Consider the following 24,666-nt stretch of genomic DNA (forward strand, 5'->3'; position numbering starts at 1 on the left):
ATTTAGCAGAAACTTTTCTCTGAAATCTTTAACTAGCTAACTGTCCCAAGAGGTTAAGCAGTATACAATATTCACCAAGGCCTAGCATAGGGCCTGCTTGAAACCCAACACCTGTGTGAACTGGGGCCTTGTCTGACTTCTCTGAGCTTCTGATTCCCTGTCTGTAAAATGAAGAGAATGACGTGCACATCACGCTGTTGTTGCAAGGATTAAATGAGACATTTTATCTTAAAGCACCTGACATTCCACATCCTAGATGCTTCATACACATTATTTTCCTTTCTGTTTTCCTCTTCATATGCATATATACCAGCACCATCCATTTCCTTTGTATGGAAAGCCGATGCTGTTAACTTTATTAAGCTAGATTTTCCATTAAGCATTTATCCTTATTCATTAGCTAGGAGGACTGACGCAAAAAGATATTAAATTATTTACTCAAGTTTAATGAATGAAATTGAAAACCTTTTTCCCTGCTTAACACGAATATGCCCTTTTCAGTATGCAGAGCTTTGTTGCATTTATTCAGAAGCTATGGCTAAGTGCTTAGTTTGGAACACAGGATTAATGAGCCCAGAGACAGGGTGTTGGTCACCATGGCAACCAAACTAGCTTTGCCCCTGTTCCAAGCTCAAAGAACGGATGCAGGATGCTTAACTCTGACCTGAGGTGCCGTATATAGCTGGGTGTTCTTTTTCGTATATTTGACTCCCCATTACTGCCTCCAATTACTCCCTAATTCTCTTCAAAATAAAAATAAAAAGAACATCCTTGCTTCTTTAGGGCTCAGCTTTTTCATTTGTACCACCTGCCTTCCTTCTTGAATACATTTATCTCTCCATCAGTTTCCAAAGATTTTGGCACATTATGCCTCTCCACAAAAATTCTATGTGACTTTGACAACCACACAGGTGCCCACAAAGCCCTGGTCACTGCATGCCTAGATCTCATTTTTTCCAGGGACTTCCTCTTTCTCTGTGGCCTGCTGACTCCCACCCATAGTCATCCCTGCCCTGGGTCAGTACCTTCAGATGAGCAGTCTCCAAAAGTTACAAATTCCAGCACTTGATTCTCCAACCGTAACTTCCCTTCTTTGCAACTTGATTTCATTAGAACCCCTCTCTGTTGTTCTTTGTCCAGTCGATGTGACTTACTTTCCTCCCCTCCCTGTCCAGCTTCGTTTCATATTCCATTATTTCAGTCCCTCTTTTGCCAAAACCTCAACCTTCCAATTCTTCATAGCACCTAGTTGGTTCTATGCAGCTGAGAGCTGGGTGGCAAAAATGACACTACAGGTGAGGTGCCATCTGTACAACACAGGTACCTCCATACAGTCAAAGATAAAAACTCACCGGGTCCTCACGACTGGTCGGCAATCCACTCTTTCTCTGTTTAACTTACCACCCCCACTCTCCACAGTAATCATCTCAAACCTTTTTCACTCCTCAGTCTTTCAACCCCTTTTCCTCTCCCTTCACTCTTAGATCTCCTCACCTCTTATTTTCACAGGCAGCAGCTTTCAGATGGAAACTTCTGTAAAGCCTTGCAATTGTACATATTGACTCCCATCCTCCTCTTTTTTCCTTTTTCTTTCTTTCTTTTTTTTTTTTTGCCTCTAGCTACACCAGACAGGCGTTCTATTTTCTAGAGCCCATCCCTCCACCTGGTTCTAGGTCTCATTTCCCAGACTTCTCAGAGTCCTCACACCATGAATGATCCTTCCTCTCTGTCGTCAACGTCTGCTGCACTAGTGGATTTTGCCATCATTTAAAAATGCTCAGGTTTCTGTCATTAAAAGAAAAAAATCTCCACTTTATTTTCTTCTTCATCTACCCTCCTCCCTCTTCTTTACTAACACTCTTTTAAAGGCTTGTTCCCCCTCACAGACAACTCCTTTCTCAGTGACCCATCCCCTCCATTCTGATTTCTGTGTCCATCACTCACCTGACTGCTACCGTCTCCAAGTCCTCGTCACTAAATCCAATGGAAATTTTTTAACTCTCAGCTTCTGGATTTCTCAGTATTATTTGACACTTCTGATGTCTCCCTCCTTCCTGACGTACTCTCTTCTCAGGAGAAAAGAAGCAATGAGTGCAAGAGACCATAAACTGTGAGCCCTTTGCCGTTAATAGTGATGAAATAGCTCTGGTTCAATTGTACTTTTCCCCAGTTCTAGCATTTGTTCTTAACTGAACATTCAGTAGGTCTTCAACAATCAACAACCAATATGTAGCATGTACTGGACAATGCTGAACAAACTCTGCTCTCATGAAATGTGTAGCTTAGTGAGGGAGGCAAGGAATCAAACAGTTAAGCAAATAAAATATTAAGTGCCCCAGAGGAAAAGCACAACTTGCTGTGAGAGTACAGAAGAATGCAAGGACCCACCTTAGTGTAAGGGAATTCAGGAAGAGCAATCCGTGTAATTGACATCTGAACTAAAGCCTGAAGTAAGAGGAAAAGCTGAATCAAGAGGAAAGGGTGCAGCATTCTAGAAAGTATTTACACTACATTTGCGTCCTCAATCCCTTTCCCCAGTTCAGCACCTAGAATACCGGAATCAGGCCTTGACCCTCAGGGAAGAAGCCTGTAGAGTTTTCTTTGGAGTATCTTACCAGCGTAAGAACAAAGATCTGAGGGTACTATGTCAGGGGTTCCCCAGATAAAAGGTCCAGCCCCAGCCCCCAAAGGGAAGCGAAGCCAGCTAACCTATCCTTACACCTGGCTTTGAAACCAGCTTTTAGTCACTCAGTCTTAAATATCAGCAAACAACCAAGCATTATAAAACAGCTAAGGACAGTTTAGATGGTAGAAAGAGACAATGAAAAATACAGAAAACTTATCTGGAGTAAATCTCCCAGAAAGTACATCATAAAGATAAAGAAACATACAACAGAAGAGACAACGTAAGACAATTAGAGCAGCAGCCTGGGGGTACAGTAACTAAATAGTAATAATTCAAGGAAGAGAGTGTGCAGAAAACAGCAGAAGAGAATTTATGCGATAAAGACAGGGTGGGACAAAAGTAGGTTTACAGTTGTTTGTATGGAAAATAATAAAATAATAAATAATAACACAAGAATAAATTCTGTTTTGCACACTCACAACTGTAAATCTACTTTTGGCCCACTTTGAAATTTAGAAACATTTACCATAACTGATAGACATGTGCATTTTGGGGTTGAAGGATCCAGTACAAATAAGCCCACCAAGGCAGATCCTCACTGAATTTTCAGAACACCAAAGACAAAATGCAAATTCTATATTCCCTTCCTACTCCCTGCCTCGGGGGAAGATAAAATAGGTGACTTAGAGAAGGTGAGGAAATAAAACGGCCTCTGATTTTTTTTCAGCAATAATACTAAAAACTGACAGGGAATGGAGCAATACCTTCATTATTCTAAAGGGACTTGATTATCCATCTAGAATTCTATGCCAAAACACAGTAGAATCAATGCCTTCTGGGGCACATATACACTGTGGCACGTCTTCTCAGAAAGAGGATACATGCAACCTAAACAGGCAGCAAACCAGGGTACAAGCCGACCCAGCATCCAGGAAACAGAAATGCAACATGAAAGAGAGGCAGAGGGAATCTCCAGGCTGGAGGGGAACGGAGTTCCCAGTACAACAGTGGTTGGAGCAGGTCTGAAGTTTCCAGAGGGATTTTTGCAAGAAAATAAACTGAGAAAATAGCTGTTGAATTAAAATATTTTCAGAAAAGATTAAAGCTATTGGCAAAAGTTGGGGGTTTAAAATAGCAACAATACATAGAAAGCTAAAGCAAAAAAAAAGAAAATTAGGGAAAACAAAATGTACAAAGATGGAAAAGGCATGCTAATTTAGCAGGGGCCTCGTATTTGTAATATAACTACCCTGTGAGAATGGAGGACTGCCAAGGGACTTCTATTGGGTGGGGGGAGGGGGGAGAAGGAAGAAGAGCCAGATCCTCACCTTCCATTATGAGGAATCAACAGATCATCAGAACTGCTTATGTTGCTACTTATTCTTCTCAATTTTATGCATAAAAATGGTATTTATTTAGCAATGTGGAGATAAATATCGAACTCATCAGCTAAAATAAGTGAAAGTGATTGCCTCCAAGGAGGGAGTAATCAAGAACTGCATTTTTCATAATAAACCTTGAATATGATGTCTTCTTAATGTCTTTTAATCAATTTTTATAGTTCTTCCACCCTTTTGTTGAATATATTTTCTAAGCCTCTTAAGTTTCTGGGGTATTAGTCCATACCATCCATCTTTTCCTATATTATAATTTCTCTCTGCTTGTTTCTGGTATATAGAAATGCCATTGATTTTTGTATATTGATCTCAAATGCGGTACCTCTGCTAAACTCAATTACAAATTCTAACCACTTGACCTTAGATTTCCTTGTTTGTTTTTTTTTATGTAGACAAACAGTATGTGAAATAATGGTATTGTTACTTCCTGTTTTCTAATCCTCATACATTTTGTTTATTTTTCTTTTCTCTTTGGGTTGGCTAGGATCCCCAGGACAGAGCTGAAGAGATGTGGCGAGAGCAGCAAACTAGTTTCACTTCTGATTCTAAAAGGGATTCCTCTAACACGTCACCATTAAGTAGACTGCCAACTTTACCAAGCATTGGTGAAGGCAGTGGTTCCCAAAGTGTGCTATGATTTTATGCGGAACATTCTTTACTAGACTGGAGTGCCTGCTGCCCAAATGGGTGTAAGTGTCGACCTTCAAAGGAATTTCAAGTTCACACATTCACAGCAAAATGACTGGAGACAAGACAATGTTTCTAGAAGCATCAGTGACCAGAAGAAGAGGCTTTTGAGAGTCATTCTCTGCCATCTGAGAGAAGAGGTTCTCAGGACAGATGGAGGACAAGAATTTGCTTATTATTTACTGTTCCTATTATTTTCTGTGGATGGTAAAGGCTATGGCCATATTTTTATAGTTATGAATTAATTTGTACAGTGATATAAAGTTTCTTTTTAAAATTAAATTGAGTACATATATCAATTTGAAGGCCACATTAAATTCATTTTGTACAGGTGGTACTAACAATAGAGCAGATGGGGTAAAAATCCCCAAGTTGTTTACAAATGACTAGGATGGTTGAGATATGCACTATTATGATGGCTAATACAAGAAGAGATGAAAAGTGATGGGCTGGTGAGATAGGTGTCAGTCAAGCAAGGACATCCATTTCTTTTTTTTTAAGTTTTTTTAAATTTATTTATTTTCAGAGAGGGAAGGGGGGGAGAGAGAGAGAGAGAGAGAGAGAGAGAGAGGGAGAGAGAGAGAGAAATATCAATGTGCGGTTGCTGGGGGTCATGGCCTACAACCCAGTCATGTACCCTGACTGGGAATCAAACCTGTCACACTTTGGTTCACAGCCCACATTGAATCCACTGAGCTATGCCAGCCAGGGTGCATATCCATTTCTTGACTAACGTAGAAGTCCAGTACCATCTTGCCTTTCTATGTTTGCGCCACTGAATAGAGACTTTCCTAACATGCTGGTAACTAGTGTCACTGTCACAGCAAGAAGCAGGGGACAGTCTTTTAGAAGGCATGGTCTCTTTTACATCGCCCTCATGCTACATTCTGCTAGAAAACATTCGAATTTTTATGGCTTTCCTGCAGTAACAGATTTTCCTCCAACTGTCAGGATTTGCTTCATGCAGAGCAAAGCAAGCAGCTTTTATTTTCCTCCATCGAAAGAAAATAGGGAGAAATAATATCCTGCCTTTCAGCCTGACCTGAATCTCTCTATTCATAGGGAAATGCAGGATTCACGGAGAGGACATTTTCGCTGAGGTAAATAAGCCCTCTCAACTGATGAACACTATTATACTGATACCAAAGGAAACAAAGGCCAGGAGATGGGGGACATTAAGTAGAAAGGCCAATAGAAAATTAGCAGACAGAAATGCAGCATGGGGACAAAGCAGGCTCTGAAACACTGAAAAAAATAGAGAAAAATCCTTTAAGAGAAAATTGCATGCAATTTTTTGGCCTCAATTAGCCTTTTCCACAAAGAGCACTTTTCCACAAAGAGCCCATTAAATAGCAAATGAAATTACATTGGTTTTCAGTTGCCATGGCATTGGTTTTTCCTCTAATGGACTTCTCTGGCCCCAAGTTTAATGTTAGCCTAACTTCTTTTCCTCGTCTGTAGGCTGCCTCAACTCTCTCTGTCCAGCCACAGAGTGATGTAAGTGACTTCTCCACAAAGTTCCCACCACATAATCCAAGAGGGGGATAACTCATCCCTCAGCTATCTCCCTAGAGACTGAAAGAGTAGAACTGACCCACAGCAGCATTTTATTAGATGGCCATAATTCTTATCCATGCACTCAGGGCTCCTGGGGCCACCCCCAGATCAGTGAGAGACCATTTACTGAGTGTTTCCAATGTGCCAAGCTCTGTCCAAGAGGCTGAAGACATAGAAATGCAAAAGAAAGGATGCAAGATGCTCACAGTCTTCTAGAGCTTCCAGACCAGTAGACTCAACTCCAGACACTTACCTTCACCTTTTCTCGATCTATCTATTCATAAAATGAGTAAGATTTCCCCCAATTATCTAACTCACAATTTTTTTAAACATTTGCCAGGTACCACTCAAAAAAAATTTATAATCTTAGGATTAAGGATCTAAAATAACATTTCCTCTTTCAAAGGGCTTTGCTACAGCTAATAATTAGCTATGAGATCAAGTTTGACTGTGTAATTTGCATATTATTTTCTAATATGCATAATCATATATAATTTTTAAGTTTATTCAGTTTATACCCCCCAATGAACTTCTTTTTCCTCTTTTTTTTAAATCTTTACCCAAGGACATTTTTTCATTGCTTTTAAAGAGAGAGGAAGGGAGAGAGAGAAACATCAGTGTGACGGAGAAACATCTATTGGTTGCCTCCTCTACGCCCCCAGACCAGGAATCAAACCTGCAACCTTCAGTTATAGGACAATAGTCCCACCAACTGATCCACAATGGCCAGGGCTAAACTTCTTTTTAAAAATCTTTCCATGTCAGTGAGCAGCCCTGGACAGCATTATTTTAATGTCTGTATGGCGTGGATAATGCCGCTCAAAATTTTTCTATTAGATATGCAAACATTTTTCAGTACTATAAATGACTTTATGAGGGCAAAAAGAAATCAGGCAACTTTTCAAGACTCTAAATATATTAAAAATAATAAATGTCAATATACACATTTTTAAATTGTGGTATATTTTAAATATATACTTCAATCAATCAAACCTCCTAATACAAATATATAAAATAAAATACACTAGAACTACACTATTTTGAAGACTTTTACAGACTTAGGACCATGTCTCAATTTCTACAGATCATGTGACCATCACAATTCTGTCACATGATAATGTCTCATTTCTCTCTCATCAGGTACTGAATTTTTCAGACTGTAAGACACACTGGACCATATAAGTCCAGGGCTCTAGGTTTTAGATGAGGAAAATAGGAAAAAAATTTTGAGGCAAAAAAAAATGTGGTAAAATATTTAATAACATAAATAACATAGGCCACCTCCTGCCCCCCAGCGAGCCAGGTAAGCTACATTCGGACTATAAGACACACCCCCATTTTTCTCCCAAATCTGCGGGGGGAAACGTGTGTCTTATAGTCCAAAAATATGGTATGTCTTTGACTCAATGTATAATCTTGTTTGGTTATAACATCTGAAGTTTGAATTTGAAGCCCACATAATTGAGAGCCCTGAACCAAAGAGCCTCAAATTAGTTTCTAATACCTGAGGTGAACCTTCTGGATTAAAAATGTTTTAAGCTTTTTAAAATTTTATCCTCATCTAGAAACATTTCTTCATTGCTTTTAGAGGGAGGAAGGGAGAGAGAGAGAAGCTTTGGTAAGAGAAACACCAGTTGGTTACCTTCTCATGCATGCCCCAACTGGGGATCGAACCCACAACATAGGTATGTCCCCTGACTGAGAATCGAACTCCACAAACTTTTGTTTTGCTCTATGGGACAATGCTCCAACCAACTGAGCCACACCAGCTGGGGCATAAAAAGGTTTTAAACTTTTGATATTGCCCTCCCCATCCTATCCATTTACACTTCATTAAGTGTGTGAAAGCACTTCTCTATGTGGTAGTCAACATAGCTATTATCATTGTTTGTATCATTGTTAATGTAATAAATAACAACAAAAAGATCTGATTGTATTTTAATTGATGTTTTACTGATCAGAAATGCAGGTGATTATTGTTATCTTCGTTTGTCTTTTTTTCCCCCTGAAATACCTGTTCCCATTCTCGGTGCTTTGTTCTGTTTTTTTCCCCCCTCTTAGTTGTTAACCTCCTTACTCTCAGTTTTCAGATTTCTTTGTATATTAAGAACATGAGTCCTTTGCCATGTAGCCTCCAGTATTTTTCCCATTTTACGATGGCCATTTAATTTCACGATCTCTTTGCCACACAGACATTGAACATTTTTGCTTCACCTAATTTATCTTTCTTTTCCTTATGACTTTGGCCTTTGCTGTCACGGCTCTAAAGAATATGTGTATCTTTAATGGACTTCCACTCTTTCTCCTGGCTTGTTGTCAGCCTAATCCTTCTGTCTCTAGGTAATCTCCCTCTGTGCACAGGGACAAAGGAGATGGGAAAGAACTGTGTCCCCTGGGGAAGGTACATGGCAATGCCTCTCAGGAGAGAGAGGGTTGGCAGCCCTCTGCCAGCCTGTGGTTGATGAAAGCATCGATATAAAAAGTCAACAATTAAACAAATATATAATTTATTAACTTTCTTTTAAAAGCTTAAAAGTTTAAATTCATTAATTAAAAACTAAATCTAAAACTAAATCCCTAAGTAAATGTGAAAGGTGGTGATGGCCACATGTGGTCAAGTAGGTAAGCCCCAATGGATGACCCCACCTTTCTCCAGGCGTCTGGGCCCTTCCTTCTAGGGTGGGTAAGAAGGAGAATAAGCTGGGCTGACATTTTTCTCCTTAATTCTCATAGGTTGAGAAAAACATGAAATTTTTAAGATGTTCTCCCATCCTTTCCCCATGACCTTCCACACCTTCCCCTCTCTCCTCAAAATTCTCACCCTTTATGCTCTCCTTTTAGGCTGATGACTTGGCCTCATGCATTATTGAGGGATGGGGAAAGCCATCAGATATGATGTTCCTCATCACACCACAAACAGGTCTATAAATGCTCCAGTATTTAAAGCCATCTTTTACTTTAGCTCATCTGTGAACATTGAGAATGTGTCTTATGGTGTCTGGATTTCACCCTGTCTCCACTGCTCTATTTGGACTTTTTAGTTATCTTGTCTCATGCATCTTCAACTGTTTTCTTTGTGTAAATCGTTTTCCTTCAGCATCCAAACATTTCTTTCTATCACCAACTGTACACTCTCCTGTGCCTTCCCCTACCTTCAGCAATCACGTTATTCTTATGCTCACTTTTGCAGCCAAGCTTCTTTGAACAAGGATGACCATAGGCCATCTCTAGTTTCTAACCTCCCATTCACACCTTATACAATTCTAATCTGGTTGTAACAACCTGCCATTTCACCAAAACTAGTTTTGGCAGTAATAGCTCTGTCTCTTAATCTAATGAATATCTAATTAAACCTCTCAGTAGCTGTCAATACAGCTGCCCATGGTCCTCTTCTGGAATCGCCTCTTTCTTGGTCCCTGTAATGCCAAAAGTATTCCTGGGTTTTCTGCAACTTCATTTATCAATTCTTTTCACTCTCATTTCTCCACTCCTCTCCATTCTGTTAATGTTTAAATGTAAGAATGTATCAGAGTTTGGTCCTAGGTTCTCTTCACTCTCTGCACTATTTATCTAGGTGATTTCATTGATTTCCTTGACTTCAAATACAATCTATAGGCCAACAATTCCTAAACTTACAGTTTTAGTCCAGAGCTCTTTTCTGAAATCCATATTTTTATGCCAAGTGTATCTTTGATATATTCCCTTTGATATCCCCAAAAGAGCTGAAGTTTTCCATGTTTAAAACTAATTGGGGAGGATTCACTCCTAGATTAGCAGATTTTGAGAATTAAAATAAAGTGATAGCAATCAAGATAGTGAGGCATTAGCCAAAAAAAGAAAAAAGAAAAAAATATATCAGTGGACCCATACATATTTTTGGTCAATTGATTTTTAACAAAGATAGAAGGCAACTCAGTGATGAAAGAATAGTCTTTTATCAAATCATGTGGAGACACATACATAAGAGAGAAATCTTTGCTACTTGGGTTAGTCAAAGATTTATCATCTAGAACACAAAAAGTGCAAACCATAAGATATCAAAGAAAACCATGTCTTTTTCTCATTTAAAATTTTGCAGTGGTTCCATTTCTAAACCCCATACCTTGGCCTCCAAGAGGCCAATATGGTCTAACACACTCAGTGACATTCCCTCTACACTCCTGTTTTCCCACCCCAACCACAGCCATGGTGTTCTGGCCTCACCGTCTTTCTTCCTTTTGTTGCATATCCCAAGTTTTTTGTTCTCCTAGCAACTTTGCACACATGCTATTCCCTAGACCTAGACTCCTCTTGTTGGATTTTTTTAATGGCTATCTACTTCTCATTATAAAGGTTCAGTTTACATATCATATCTTTAGGAAAGTTTTATACATTTTGTAATAGTTCATGCATGAATTCTCTTTCATAGTGCCTTGTTTTGCTCCATTCTTAATTTATAGTTTCATATTTATGAATTCATTTTAACACTTATCTCACCTACGAGAATACAAGCTCCTTGAAGGCAGAAACTATCTCCTCTTTTTTACTTAGCCCATTACCTGATACATCATAGAAGCTAATTAAATACTTGTTATATATGTAAATTAACAAGCCTTCTACAATTAAAAAAATAACAGTAAAATTCCAATGAGATCACCACAGAATGATCTGGGCCAACATAATATAACAACCTATTCTCTATCTACCTATCTATCTATCTGTGTATGTATTTTTAGGGCCCTCTGAATAAGGCTTAATGCATGGAGATAACTATTATATTGTCTGAGGTAAATAAGGATCACCAAGTTTCAAAACCATGAATGTGCAAATAGATGGTAATGTCAGACACCCAAAAAAGCTTACCTCTCCAAACCAATTGCTTGGCACAAAGAATGGAGCTTGGAGTTGTACAAAAGTGTAAAGCTGTGTGTCCACTCAAGGAGTAGCAATTGAGCTTTGCTCCATGGTCACAAAGGATCTTAACACAATCCAAGTTGGCCATTTCACAAGCCACATGAAGAGGCGTTTTCCCGTTGGGCCTGCAGTTGATTGTAGCATTGTGGTCCAGGAGCACCAGAAGACATTCCACATGACCAAACAAGACAGAGAGATGAAGGCCCGTTGCCCAAGAGGATTTTAATTTATAGCTAGGCAACCAATAACCTGAAAAAAGAAGGGAAAAAGAAGTTTAGCTTCTCAGCCTAGGATTTCTCCATGTTTCATGAGGATTTTATTAATTTACTTATTTTTTGCATTTTTAGATTTTTTTCCCATCATCATTTATCCCCCAATACCATCTCCCACCTCCACCCACACCCTCCCCCCGACATTACCACCTATTGTCCATGTCCATGAGTTCTTTCTCTTTCGTGAGGAATTTTATAGAGTATTTCACTTTGGTCACTTTACAAAATTGAAGCAGAATGATTCAGAAGTTATAAACTACCATTAATAGCTAATGGGTCTACAAGTGTTAAGTATCACATTTGGATGTACCAACTGAGATGGGGGTTCTTAGTCTTTATTATTTTGTTCCTTTACTTACTTGACCTTCCCGACTCTCCCATGTATTTGAGTTTGAGCCCTTTATTTATGTCATTGCTTTTTATTTGATATGGTGAGTTACACAGGACTCATATTTAAGAATTTTAAAAAATCCCAGTCAGGACTTCTGGTCAAGGTGAAGGCATAGGTAGCCATGCTATGTTTCCTCTCACAACCAAAAGAAGGACAACAAAAAGTTAAAAAAAACAAAAACCCTAACTGACATAAAATCAAACTGTATTGAAGTTGGACAACCAAGGAGTTAAAGAAGAAACATTCATCCAGACCGGTAAGAGGGACAGAGATGGGCAGCCAAGTAGAGAGGACTCACAGCAAAGTGGCTGGAGGACCGGGGCAGGCAAGGCAGTGGTTGGTGGACCAAGCCAGGCGGTGGCTGGTGGAGTACGTGGTCCCACATTCACATGCAGATAAGCCAGGAGGAACAACTGGGGAGCGAGACTGACCTCGTAACCCAGGGTTCCAGTGTGGGGAAATAAAGCCTCAAAGCCTCTGACTGAAAACACCTGTGGGAGGTTGAGGCAGTAGCAGGACAAGAGGACAGGTTCACAAGAGGGTTCATTGGAGAGATCCAGAGGGTCCTAGAACTACGCAAACCCATCTACCCAGGAATCGGCACCAGAAAGGCTCACTTTGCTTGTGGGTAGCAGCAAAAGTGACCAAAAGCCAGCAGAGAGTGGAGCAAGTGGCACTGTTCCCTCTCAGACCCCTCACCCACATACAGCATCACAATGTAGCAACATGGGTTGCCCCACCCTGGTGAACACCTAAGACTCCACCTCTTACTATGTAACAGGTGTGTCAAGACAAAAAAAAAAAAAGGCCGAAATGAAAGAACAGATCAAAGCTCCACAAAAATACAACTAAGTGATGAAAAGATAGCCAACCTATCAGATACACAGTTCAAAACACTAATCAGGATGCTCATGGAACTGGTTGAGCATGGTTGTAAAAGAGGAAAAAATGAAGGCTATGAAAAGAGAAATAAAGGAAAAGTACAAGGAACCAACAGTGATGGGAAGGAAACCGGGACTCAAATCAACGGTTTGGAGCAGAAGGAAGAAATAAACATTCAACCAGAACAGAATGAAGAAATAAGAATTCCAAAAAATGAAGAGAGGCTTAGGAACCTGTGGTACAACTTTAAACTTTCCAACATCCAAATGATAGAGGTGCCAGAAGAAAAAAAGGAAGAACAAGAAATTGAAAATTTATTTGAAAAAATAATGAAGGAGAACTTCCCCAATCTGGCAAGGAAATAGACTTCTGGGAAGTCCAGGAAGCTCACAGAGTCCCAAAGAAGTTGGACCCAAGGAAGCACACACCCAAGGCACATCATAAGTACATTACCCAAGATTAAAGGTGAGGAGATAATCTTAAAAGCAGCAAGAGAAAAGGAGACAGTTACCTACAAAGGAGTTCCCATAAAACTGTCAGCTGATTTCTCATAAGAAAACTTGCAGGCAAGAAGGGGCTAGGAAAAAGTATTCAAAGTCATGTAAAGCAAGGACCTACATCCAAGATTACTCTATCCAGCAAAGCTATCATTTAGAATGGAAGGGCAGATAGAGTGTTTCCCAGATAAGGTCAAGTTAAAGGAATTCATCATCACCAAATCCTTATTATATGAAATGTTAAACGAACTTAATCTAACAAAAAGAAGATAGTCAAAAATATGAACAGTAAAATGACCACAAGCTCACAACTGAACCTACAAAAAACAAAAACAATCTAAGCAAACAACTAGAACAGCAACAGAATCACAGAAATGGAGATCACATGGAGAGTTATCAGTGAGGAGGGGGTGGGGGAGAATGAGGGAAAGGTACAAGGAATAAGTAGTATAAATGGCAGGTAGAAAATAGACAGGGGGAGGTTAAGAATAGTGTAGGAAATATAGAAGCCAAAGAACTTACATATACGACCCATGGACATGAACTAAAGGTGGGGAATGTGACTAGGAGGGGGGTGTAGGGCAGAGGGGAATAAAGAGGGGAGAATGGGGCAACTGTAATAGCATAATCAATAAAGTACATTTTTTAAAAATCCCAATCATTGTTTTGAATGATGCCAAAGCTGTTAGTTATGTTTATACTTTTTATTCCATCGTAGTTCTTTCCCCCAGAGTTGTTGCTCCTGTCATCAATCTAAGGCATGAATATGTTTGATATCTTTACAAAATTTATCACACCAAGATTTTATTTACCAGTTTGTCAGTTTACACAATACCTTTTTCCAAAAAAAAGAAATTTAAGAGAACTCACAAACTTCATGTTAAACTTTTTAATAATCTAGGAAATAAGGGCAAAAAAATAGGGTTGGAAAATAAAAAGAGGTCAAGGGTAAGATGGGTACACAAAATCCACACCATGTCTAGTGCACTAGAACTGCATGGCGAATTTACCTTTGAACTTCTATCAGGAAATACACAGCAAAACATATGCTATGCCATTAACTACGCCCAGAAACTACACACAAATTAATTGCTCAGGAGAAGCACAGTTGTCCTAGAACTGAGATCTTGGATAAATGTTCCCCATTAGTTGTTGGAAATGTTCTGTGTGTGTGTGTGTGTGTGTGTGTGTGTGTGTGTGTGTGTGTGTGTCTCCTTTTGCCCTCTGACCACTGACTTCCAAACAGTGGGCCAGTCCTATTATCCAAGTCCCCAAAGATTGCCATATATGACAAGCTATAACAAAAATAACTTTATAAAACTTCTTTCAACATTAATACCTAGAACCATGCCATTAAGCTCACTAGGAGCGGGAATGAAAAATAGGTACAGAAAGATAAAAGACTGATGACAAGATGAAGATGCAGAGATAGCTCAACGCCTAGAAGAGAGTGTAGAGCTGAAACAACAAAATACATTTTAACATGGATAAATCAGAGGTTTGCTTTTAGGTTATAAGAATTCCACTATACATGTACAAGGTAAGCAGAATATGGTTTAATGGTAATTTATTTGAGAAAAGACCTGGGGATTTGAATTGACAATAACCTCAAAATGAGCCAACAGTGGGATGGAGCTGCCAAAAAGTTAATATAATCTTAAGCTACATTAATAAATGTGCAAGGCCCAGAACAAAAGAAGTAAAGTTGTATTCTTCACTGATTAGATATGGTCAGAATAAATCTAGGATACTCTTGGGCACAAATGATGAGCATCTGGGGGGCACTCAGAGGCCAATGACCACATTAAAAGTGGGTTTGGTGATCAGCTATTAAAATTCTCTCATTTAAGTGACAAACACTACATATGCACCCCTCCCAGTGGTTTACCCTGCAGGTATAATCACTTTTGTGGAAATGTCCTATAAGGGCCACTGTATTGCATAACTCTCAGGAACACCATTTTCACTGAACTCTTTGTGAAGAGCATAAAGTTTCCAGGAGTTATGAATAATGGCGACCTATGGACAAGAACACGAACTACAATGTGTCCTACACTACAGCATTGTCTGTAAGAGCTAAGTGTTACAAACAACCTCAGTCTTCATCAATAGGAGACTTCGTAGGTAAATCATGGTACATCCATACAATCAAGTACTATAGAGCCCTTATAAAGAAGGGAGAGGTTCTATGTATACTGATATGGGAAGATCTCAAGATATATTATTGAGGGAGAGACACGGGAGGCTGAACAGTGCACCTAATATGCTCTCACAGGTGAGTATATTTACAAACACCTAGGACAAGAAACTGGTTAGAGTGGTGGTCTCCAAGTACTGGGAGTTGGAGGACAATGCCATAAATTTACTTGCCCTTGAATGTCCCCTTTGAGCTTTTAAATTTAATACTTGTGCATATATTATTATTTCTAAAAATAAGTAAAATTAAAATGAACTATTGTTCCCTTGTCCAGAGGAAAAAAATAATGTACTTTAAAGAGGCCATTTACAGGGTCATTCATACAATGCTCATTCATTCAGAGCAAATGAATGAGCCCAAACCCAAGTTTAGTTTTCTGCAGCCCACCTTCAAACCCCCCTACACACACACACACACACACACACACACACACACACACACTTTAATCCCTTTTTTTATCCCATCAGAATGCTAGGGCCATTTTGCTTTCTCTTCTTCCCAATTGCCCCATTATCTAAATGTGCTCTTTAAAAAGAAATCCAAAGTTAATTCACACTAAGGTCTAATGAACTGAGAACGGTTTAAAGTGTGACCCTCTTAGGATAATCTGACTTTTTGTAGAAATCTGCATTCAACAAATAGAATTAAATTCTAAGATTTTAATCAGGATACTAATTTGAAATTATAGACACTGAGAAGGGAGAGTAGTTGGTGATCTGGACCTTTCCTGGAAGAGATGAATAGTATCACAGATAGCCTCAGCTGGGGAGTACCCAGCCTGTGCCTATAATGTGTGTGTGTAGAAATATATATGCACACAAAATATTTGTGCATATATCCATTTACACATGTTTATGTAACTATGTACATTGCATCTGTGTTCTAAACAGAGTCGTTAAGCTATATGGTGTTCAACCTACTTCTGATGATGAATGAATCACATTTAACATTGACACTCTCAGTCAGTCACTTTAATACTTAAACTTCTTCAACAGGCAATTTGCAAAGGCAACCTTTTAACTGTCTTGGAAAGAAGCTGGTTCCAGATCTTCAACCCAGGGTGTGCTTTGCCTGCTGATTAACAGCAAAGATTAGACAGCTCTATGCAGCCACTGGTTGGAAAGTCATGCCTGCTTCTGCAAGGGGAAGAAAAATGATCTCAGAAAGGAAGCAGCAGAGAGCTGATTAAGAAAACACCATTTTGATGTAAAATCAAAGACACACAGAATGTTAGCGCTGCAGGGAAGATTATCCAGTCCAAGTCTTTCATTTTCCAGATGAGAAAACTGTCACTTTTTCAGCCTGCTAGAGCCGTACGTCTCCTGCCTCAGTCCAAGCTGATGGACTTGGGAGGTCTGCGGTGCAGCGTTTCCATCTATCTTTGTCTTTCTGAAGGCAGAGCAGGTTTAGTGCCGAGCCTGCTTCACAAATCACAAGTAAGCAAAGAAGATATGTCACATCTCTGATATGGAAATGCATTTGCTTGTTGATTTTTCTTCTTCTCCCTGAATTCCTAATAGCACCTAGAGAATCTATCCTGTCCGTTCGTTATGTGACTCAGTCATCCTTAGCCTCCTAGTTTCCCCTTTATCTCCTATAATAATAAACTGGTGAGTTGGGCTGGGACAGTGTCAGGTCCTAGAATTCAGCCCACCCCCTGCATGGAATTGCAAACCTCTCCTAGATGGGAATCTATGCAAGTGCGTAGCAGGAAGACACCATTGCTCTCACCCCTAGGTACATTGCTGAATGGAGGCATCAGAAGAGGACAGACTGGCGGACATGATCGGGTCTGCTGAAGTGTACCTTCAGGCTGGGTTGTAGAACTTTGGTGGTGGTGTGAGGGGGGCAGTTCTGGATCGCTCAACTCTGAGCAGAGCAGGAAAGCCTGCTGCAGAGACAGGAGCAGCCCTTTGCCCAGAGGCCGCCCACATAAATGAGGCTGCAGCCACAGGTCATTGTGTACCGAGTATGGAAATGAGCAAGAGCGTCCTTTCCACCACACCTACCCTCACTGAGGACCAAACCTGAGGCAAAGCCATCTTCAAAAAATTACAGTCATGCAGTGCCTAGGAACACACTGTGCCCGGGTGGCCATGTCAAGAACTGAATTTGTCCTCCAAAATCTAATCACCGACAGTCCCAGCATGACAGAAATATGGCTAATCAGGCAGGTTCCTTTTGTAGTCTCCCCCTTGTTTCCACAGCAGAATTGTCCCAGGGCTTCAGAACCTAGCATGTGACGTATGTTTAGCATTTGTCTTTCAAAGGGCCCCCTCTGCTCACCTCTGCAGACATCAGGCTGCCATTTGGTTATGTGCCCAGACTGTACTGAGGACCAGGATGGAGCAGAACCCGGGAACAAAGCCCGTGGGTGGAAAGTGAAGAACCTGCTGCCTCCCCCACTTGTCAACCATGCACACTCTGGCCCAGGTCTACAGCAAGTGAGCGGTGATGGCTCCTGGCAGAAGAACTCTGCTTGAGCAAAGAGCTCGACTGAGGAGAAGGGAACACACATTCTTCCTCCTGGGCAAAAATGCCACAGAGAACTCTCGAGGCCAGGCCCTGTCCATGTGGATCCAGACTATCTAGTCACTTTTACTTTCCCCAGACCATGATCCATCGTCTGTGCATACAATCCCCCCTTCAGAACATGGGGAATTATCGGCACGCGCAGGATTCAGAGAGGGTCTTAACAAAGCCTCCACTTTACAAATAGGATAATATCTTGTAGGGATTAATTAGCATAAAGTACCCATGTTTCTGTAGCTAGTAGACAGAGGTCACCTCAAATTCTGGTCTCCCCAAAATCTTTAAACAGCCTTTGAAAATCTGAAGGTGACATTCAGTTAACTTCCAATCCAATATCCCTTGTAAGTGAAGGTTCTAAAGAAATTTTAGAAGTTTGATGCCTACAAAAATGTCCAGTAATCCTGTGTGTGTTTAATTTAAATCAGAAGCCAAAGAGAGATGTCTGAGCAGCTGAGAAGAAAGTCCTCTGGCTCAGGAGCAAAGGGGCTGGACCATCTTGGGGAAGAATTGATCCTGCTCCAGTGTTTGGGGGCTGGACGCTTGTGTGGTAAACCTTCAGCTAAGCCTGGGCTCTGCAACAGTTATCGGCTAGAATGTTATCTGCGTCCAAAGAACCCACACCCGAGAAGCCTCTGTTGTTACAGCCAAAAGTTACACACGTTGCTTGTGGCTGGATTAGCAGACATTTGCTCTGACTGTGTCTGTGTATTTACAAAGTCCTGAAGGATTAGAGGCCACAGGCAATTCTTGGCTATTTGTTAATAGCTCGTATTTTCAAGATAAATCTCAGCATTTTCCCAGGAGAGGGGAAAATAGTAAGCTTGACATGTAAAATGGAAAAGAAAAAAAGTTTGAACATCAAGGAATGGAAAAGAACCCTAAGATGGTAATAGGAGAGCATGACCGCGAATTTCTGGCAATGAAGAAAATTAGGTGAAAAGGAGATTATTCATTAAGAGAGTGGAAATAAGAGCTCTTAAGATGTTTGGATGGCAGTTGCTACTTATTAAAGTAGATAGAATACCTGCCAGAAAGTTTTCCAGTGAAATCACTCACTGCTTATTTTAATTAAAAATATGACTCGCAACCAAAGAACCTGTGGTTGTGGGCTGTAAACAAAGTACTTAAAGTGCATTACACTGATTAATAAAAGGACTCTGATTAACCTGACTGAGTAGAGAATTTCATCCCAAAGAGATAAGCGTGATATTCTGCCTGGGTCATTAATAAGCCAACACTCGTACGTCTGGAGGAGGATTGAGGTGTGGAGTTGGAAGAACCTTCAGAAAGTTTTATGGATGTTCATGCACCTGGTATTCTGAGAACCAACCTGAACAGCTTTGAGTTTTCTTAGAGATTCTACTTTCACTCTAAATGTGGTGCTCTTGGCACATAATAAACTTTGTATTACTGACATACCTTGACTATTCAACTATTTATTGCATTTATCAATTTGAACGTTGTTCATGTCTTAACTTTTCTTCCTGCCATTCCTGTTTTAAAGTGATCCTCCTGAAGATGTCATTTTCCTTCCTTATTTTTACTTTTACAACCCATCCATGTCTCTGCTATTCTCTAGGAGATATCTCAAATGCGAACCTAGCTATTTTCAATGTTTGTTTTACAAAGTGTCGGAGAAGTGTTTTAAATTAATAAAACATAACTTTATCTAAAGATTTGATTATGAAGTTTAAGATAACTTGAAAAAATAAAACGAGATTTAACTTTAAGAATCTTTACTAGGTGCTGGGGTTACTCAGGACCCACAGTTTGAACATGAGTTCTGAAAGCTGGGCACTAAGTCTGTGGTCTCTCACACAGGTAAGAGAAGCTACTCAGTGAGATGGGGAAGCAGAAGCGTGTTTTCAGATGCTTCGTTCTACCTTCCACATTTTATATTCGCTTAGGAGGTCAACTTCTGATTACTGTGCACCACTTAGATTGTGAATTTGGGGGAGCAATATTTAGTTACCTAGTTTATTTCTTTGCCAATAGAATTCTGAGTTGCCTTTCCAAATATTATGAACTAACTTTCATTCTGGCTCAGACATACTGTCTTTAGGGGAGAAATATGGTCTCTGTTAGAAATCCTGTGGAAAGTTCTATGACATGTCCTAAAAGAAATAAAAATGGTTTGGGATTAATTGTGCCACTGTTGATTTTCCACAGAACAATCCTATGTTGAATATAGACTATTTATTAATTACACAAGCAGATTCAAAGGTCAGTTGTATCTGTTATAGGTTTTATATGTTGTCTTGCTGATTAAGCCAAAAATAGCTGAAACCTGAAAGACGATTCTTCTTACTCTTTACAAGTAAACAGAGAATGTTCTGTTTCCTCATCTGAATACTGGTTACATAGGTTTGTTTATTTTGTGAAAATTAATCAAGCTGCACATTTATGATATGTATACTTTTTCAGTATAGAGCTTTTTAAAAGTGCTTTAAAAAATCAAAAAATAGTGCATAATAATTCAACACCCAAGAAGTCTGCTATGATTTAATAAAGTCTCACAAAGGTTAACCCAGCCACAAACGCTTTAAGGCCACAAACACATAAGGGACTCATTCCTTCGAATTATTCAGAAAGGAAATAGTTCACATTAGCTAGCTAACTAACTGGCCAGTGTAGCCTAGTCAGCTATCCCCTAGGAATTCCTTTGTGACTTTGATATAACCACTTAGGTCTATTTTGCTTGACTAGCAACTAGGATGCTATTTATCACTTCCATCCTGACTGATGTATTAAAAGATATGATAATTAGGCCGAAAGACATGTGAAAAAGTTTGAGGAAACTATGCATGCATGTGTACTCACACACAGGCACATACAATTTCCTGCATAAACCCTGAAGTGATGACCATACATCTGATTATTTCTCTGCATACACCCACCTGGCATGCTTAAGAATGGGACTGTTCCTTCCCTTTCCCAGAGGGTATAATTTGCTGTCTCTCTAATTGAAAACCACATCCCATAGCCCTAACACTGTGAAAACACCCATAAGCATGAATGAAAATTTAGCTCCATGTGGACTGGAAGAGTTAGCTCCTATTGGCAGAATGAATTGAAAATGCATTTTCTTCTCTTTCAGGGGTGATGACACCATTGGAAGCAAGGGAAACAACATCTCGTCCCCGGAGCCTACCCCTAAAACGTCCTTTCTAACAACCTCAGAGCTTTTGCATGCACAGGAGTTGAGCAAAGACCGTCTTCACAGCTCAGGGTCAAACAAATTACCCACTGACTGGGACATTAGTTATTTTACATTGGGCACAAATATAAGTTTTTTTAAGAAACCTTAAAAATGTATTTAGTATTCAGACTGCACAAATCCATGCAAGGAAAGTAACCTAATTTTATATTACCTACTCTTGCTTTTTAACTACTAACCCCCTATCAACTACTTTTTAAAATACAGACATTTTCTTTATCTTCCAGTCAAAATAGCAATATTAATTCATTATAAGCCTTCAGGTAAAAATTTTAAATGCAGTAACTGAACTCAATGATGCTATTCTTCAGAACTCATTATCGGAGTATAGCAAATTAATGTGGAAACATATAACCTTAGCATTAGCTGCTGAAAAATCAATGGTGCTGATGATTCATATGTGAATGGGAAGTATTTCAAACATGAAAAAGAGTTGCTCTCTCTAAATGGCACACGCAAGATCTTATCATCTATTTTGTTTAAACAGGAGTGGTGTTGGACATGGTGTTTGTTTGCGGTCCGCTCACCAGATGGCCTCGCTACTCAAGTTCCCCATTAACTGGCTGATTTGGGAAATCAGAACCTGCACTCCTCTCATTTATTTCTGATTCATTAAGCATGCGTTCCAGAAAATCCCATGATTTAAAAAAAAAGGTTCTGATTTGTTGTTATCCTTAGTTCTTCATAAGGCAGATAATCCGTGTTAAGTATATTTACGATTTTGATCTATCATTCAAAAGAAAAGAGGTAACTTTTTGTTTTTTTCAGTTTCAGCTTTCCTGCTTAAATGGAAAACTCATTAAAATGATGAGATCCATCAAGGTGCATCCAGACACAGCTTTACCCATTTGTTAACTCCCCAAATGGGGGCCAAAACCTTCTCGCTGATACAGATGGATGTAGAGACAATGTACTTTTAAGTGGCTTGTTAACAGAGACTGCTATCTCCGTGTTCCCAAGCCAGTCATACCATTTGGATTAGATCTGAGCAGTCTCTTTAGCCACAATCTAGAGATCTTTCCTCTATTCTATGTCATTACAGCCAGAAGGAAAGTTAGAAATAGAAGGAAAGTGCATTACTAAATATAATTGGCCAGGATTTCAAATTTCAGGTACAAGGATAGAGAAAAAAAAGAAGAAAAGATAAGAAAAGAAAAGAAAAGAAAGGAAAGGACAAAAGGAAAGGAAAGAAATATATATCAACTTATGTTGCAATCTAGTTTAAGAAAAAAGAAAAGATTAAATTAGAAATATTTTAAAAATCCATACTGAAAGAAGCAATAGATTTACAGTGGATGACTGATGCTGTGCATTTAAAAAATTCTATTTTCTGTCTTATACCAATTACACCAATAATTTTTACCTTGTTTATAAGACGCCAAAACCATATTCTCATCTTCAACTTCAAAAACTGTATCCACATCTATTTGCCTTTGGATTAAAATGGTCTTCAATTTCCCAAAGTCATTTGTCTTTAGAGCTTCAAGGAAATTTCTCTTGACCAGCTTGGCAGCTGCAGACTTAGTGACAGGGGCCGCGGTGCCGTCCATCCTTCCTCTTCCTCCGAAGGCTTTGTTGTGATTTGTCAGGAGAGGCACCGAGCAAACAGGCACATGCTGGAGCGCCCACAAAGTGTCGGCTAATTTTATCCCCAAGTTATGCTGATCCGTTCTATTTATATAGGGATCATTGCAAACTTCAAAATATCCTTCTCGGCTGTCACTGCATTTTCAAGTCTTTAAAACTGGTTCTATACTAACTGATGCATTAAATAATACGAAGGAAAACCCTCACAGTAGATTCCAGAGAATGAAATGTCACTACGATATGATCAAAGTAATCACGTAAGATTTAAAAGCTCTTAACGCTTCTTTTCCCCTCAGTAAAAACATCTGGTGCCCAACTGGAGAGCTTGCTCTGTTTACCCAACACCCCCAAATTTGTTACAGTTGCTGATACATGGGTTCCTGAAAACCTATAATAGTTTTGTAATATAAGTCTGCAAAACCAAGCATGGTCACACACATTTGAAAATAAACAGAAGGTTTTCAAGGGACCTAGACTTGAACAATTCCAATGTCTTGAAAAAAAGTGGGGTGGGATGATGATGGTAAGGGACCGTGTCAGGTAAAGGGAGGCTAAAGAGACAGAACAGCTAACTTCAGTGAGTGAATAAGCTTTATTTAATCATGGCTTTTTAATCAGTTAGAAAAGAGCGTATTGGGACAATTGTGGAAATATAAATATGGACTAGATAATACTTGATACTATGAAATTATTGTTCAGTTTTAAAGGATTGGTAATGTATATGGTTATGTAAAAGAATATTCTTAGTCTTAACTGATACATTAGGGGTAAGTTGTCATGATGTCTAAAACTTATTTACAAATTGTTCAGAAAAATCAAAATTAATTATATATACACACACATATACATATATAATTCTATTTGTGTGTTTGTGTGTGTGTGAATAGAAACAGAAAGAGAAAGCAAATTTGGCAAAAAGTTAAAAGTTGGCAAACCTAATGAAGGATCTAGGGGTGTCTGTTATTTTATTCTCTTAGCTTTCCTCTAAGTTTGAAATTTTTTCAAACAAAAATCTAGGAAAGTACTCAATTTAAAAAATGTATAAATCATTAAAATTAGAAAATGATGATAATAAGTTTTCATTGCAAAAAATCACATTTTATATATTGTTGGCAAGAGTCAGAACTAGTGCAAACTTTCAGTAGAACAATCAGCAACATGAAATTTTTAAAGAATTTAAAATGATAATAGTATTTAATTCTTAGAATTTACCTAAGGATATAAAACATGGATGCAAATCATAACATAATTTTGAACTTATCTCATTGATGTGCAGTGTAAATACAAGCAAATAGAAAGTGACAAGTCAAGTCTATAGCGTGTTGAGTTTTTACAAAGTGAACTCACCTGTATAACTACCCCAACAGACTATGCCCCCCCATCTTTGGGGGTTACATCTCAAGACCCCCAGTGGGTGCCTGAAACTGAGGATAGTACTGAACCCTATATAACCTACATTTTTTCTTATACGTACATACCTTTGATAAAGTTTAACTTATAAATTAGATGAAGTAGGATATTAACAACAATAACTAATAATAAATAGAACAATTGTAACAATATACTATGATAAAAGTTATATGAATGTGGTCTCTGTCCTCCGAAATATCTGAAAACTGAGAGGGCCACACTCAGTGACTGATGGGCAGGGGTCACATACAGTGTCAGTACTCAGGACGAAGCGATGGGCCACATCCTGGGCAGGACCGGACAGGATGGTGGGAGATTTCAGCGAGCTACTCCGAATGGCGAGCAACTTAAAACTTATGGATGATTTACTTCTGGAGTTTTATATTTAATATTTTTAGACCACTACTGACAGTGTATAACTAGAACCACAGAAAGTGAACTTTGGATGAGAGGGGATGACTGTAGTTCAAGTGTGCTTAAAACCCTCTTTATGTCCCCTTCCAATCAAAACATACACCTGG

At 39.1% G+C, this 24,666-nt stretch overlaps 1 protein-coding gene across 1 annotated transcript in view; it reads right to left on the bottom strand.

Annotated features, from left to right (window-relative positions):
• ASB4 (ankyrin repeat and SOCS box containing 4) overlaps positions 1–22,698 on the bottom strand; it is a 56,557-nt gene extending 33,859 nt beyond the window's left edge. The window contains exons 1-2 of the mRNA XM_045828177.1: positions 22,512–22,698; positions 11,110–11,409 (exon numbers count right to left, since the gene is read on the bottom strand). Of these exons, the coding sequence (XP_045684133.1) occupies positions 11,110–11,409; positions 22,512–22,698 (487 nt within the window). The remainder of the gene's footprint in view (positions 1–11,109; positions 11,410–22,511) is intronic.
• Positions 22,699–24,666: the final 1,968 nt, after the last annotated feature.

This window comes from Phyllostomus hastatus, unplaced genomic scaffold, assembly GCF_019186645.2.
Source record: "Phyllostomus hastatus isolate PE091 unplaced genomic scaffold, TTU_PhHast_1.1 phas_scaffold_78, whole genome shotgun sequence".
NCBI lineage: Eukaryota > Metazoa > Chordata > Mammalia > Chiroptera > Phyllostomidae > Phyllostomus > Phyllostomus hastatus.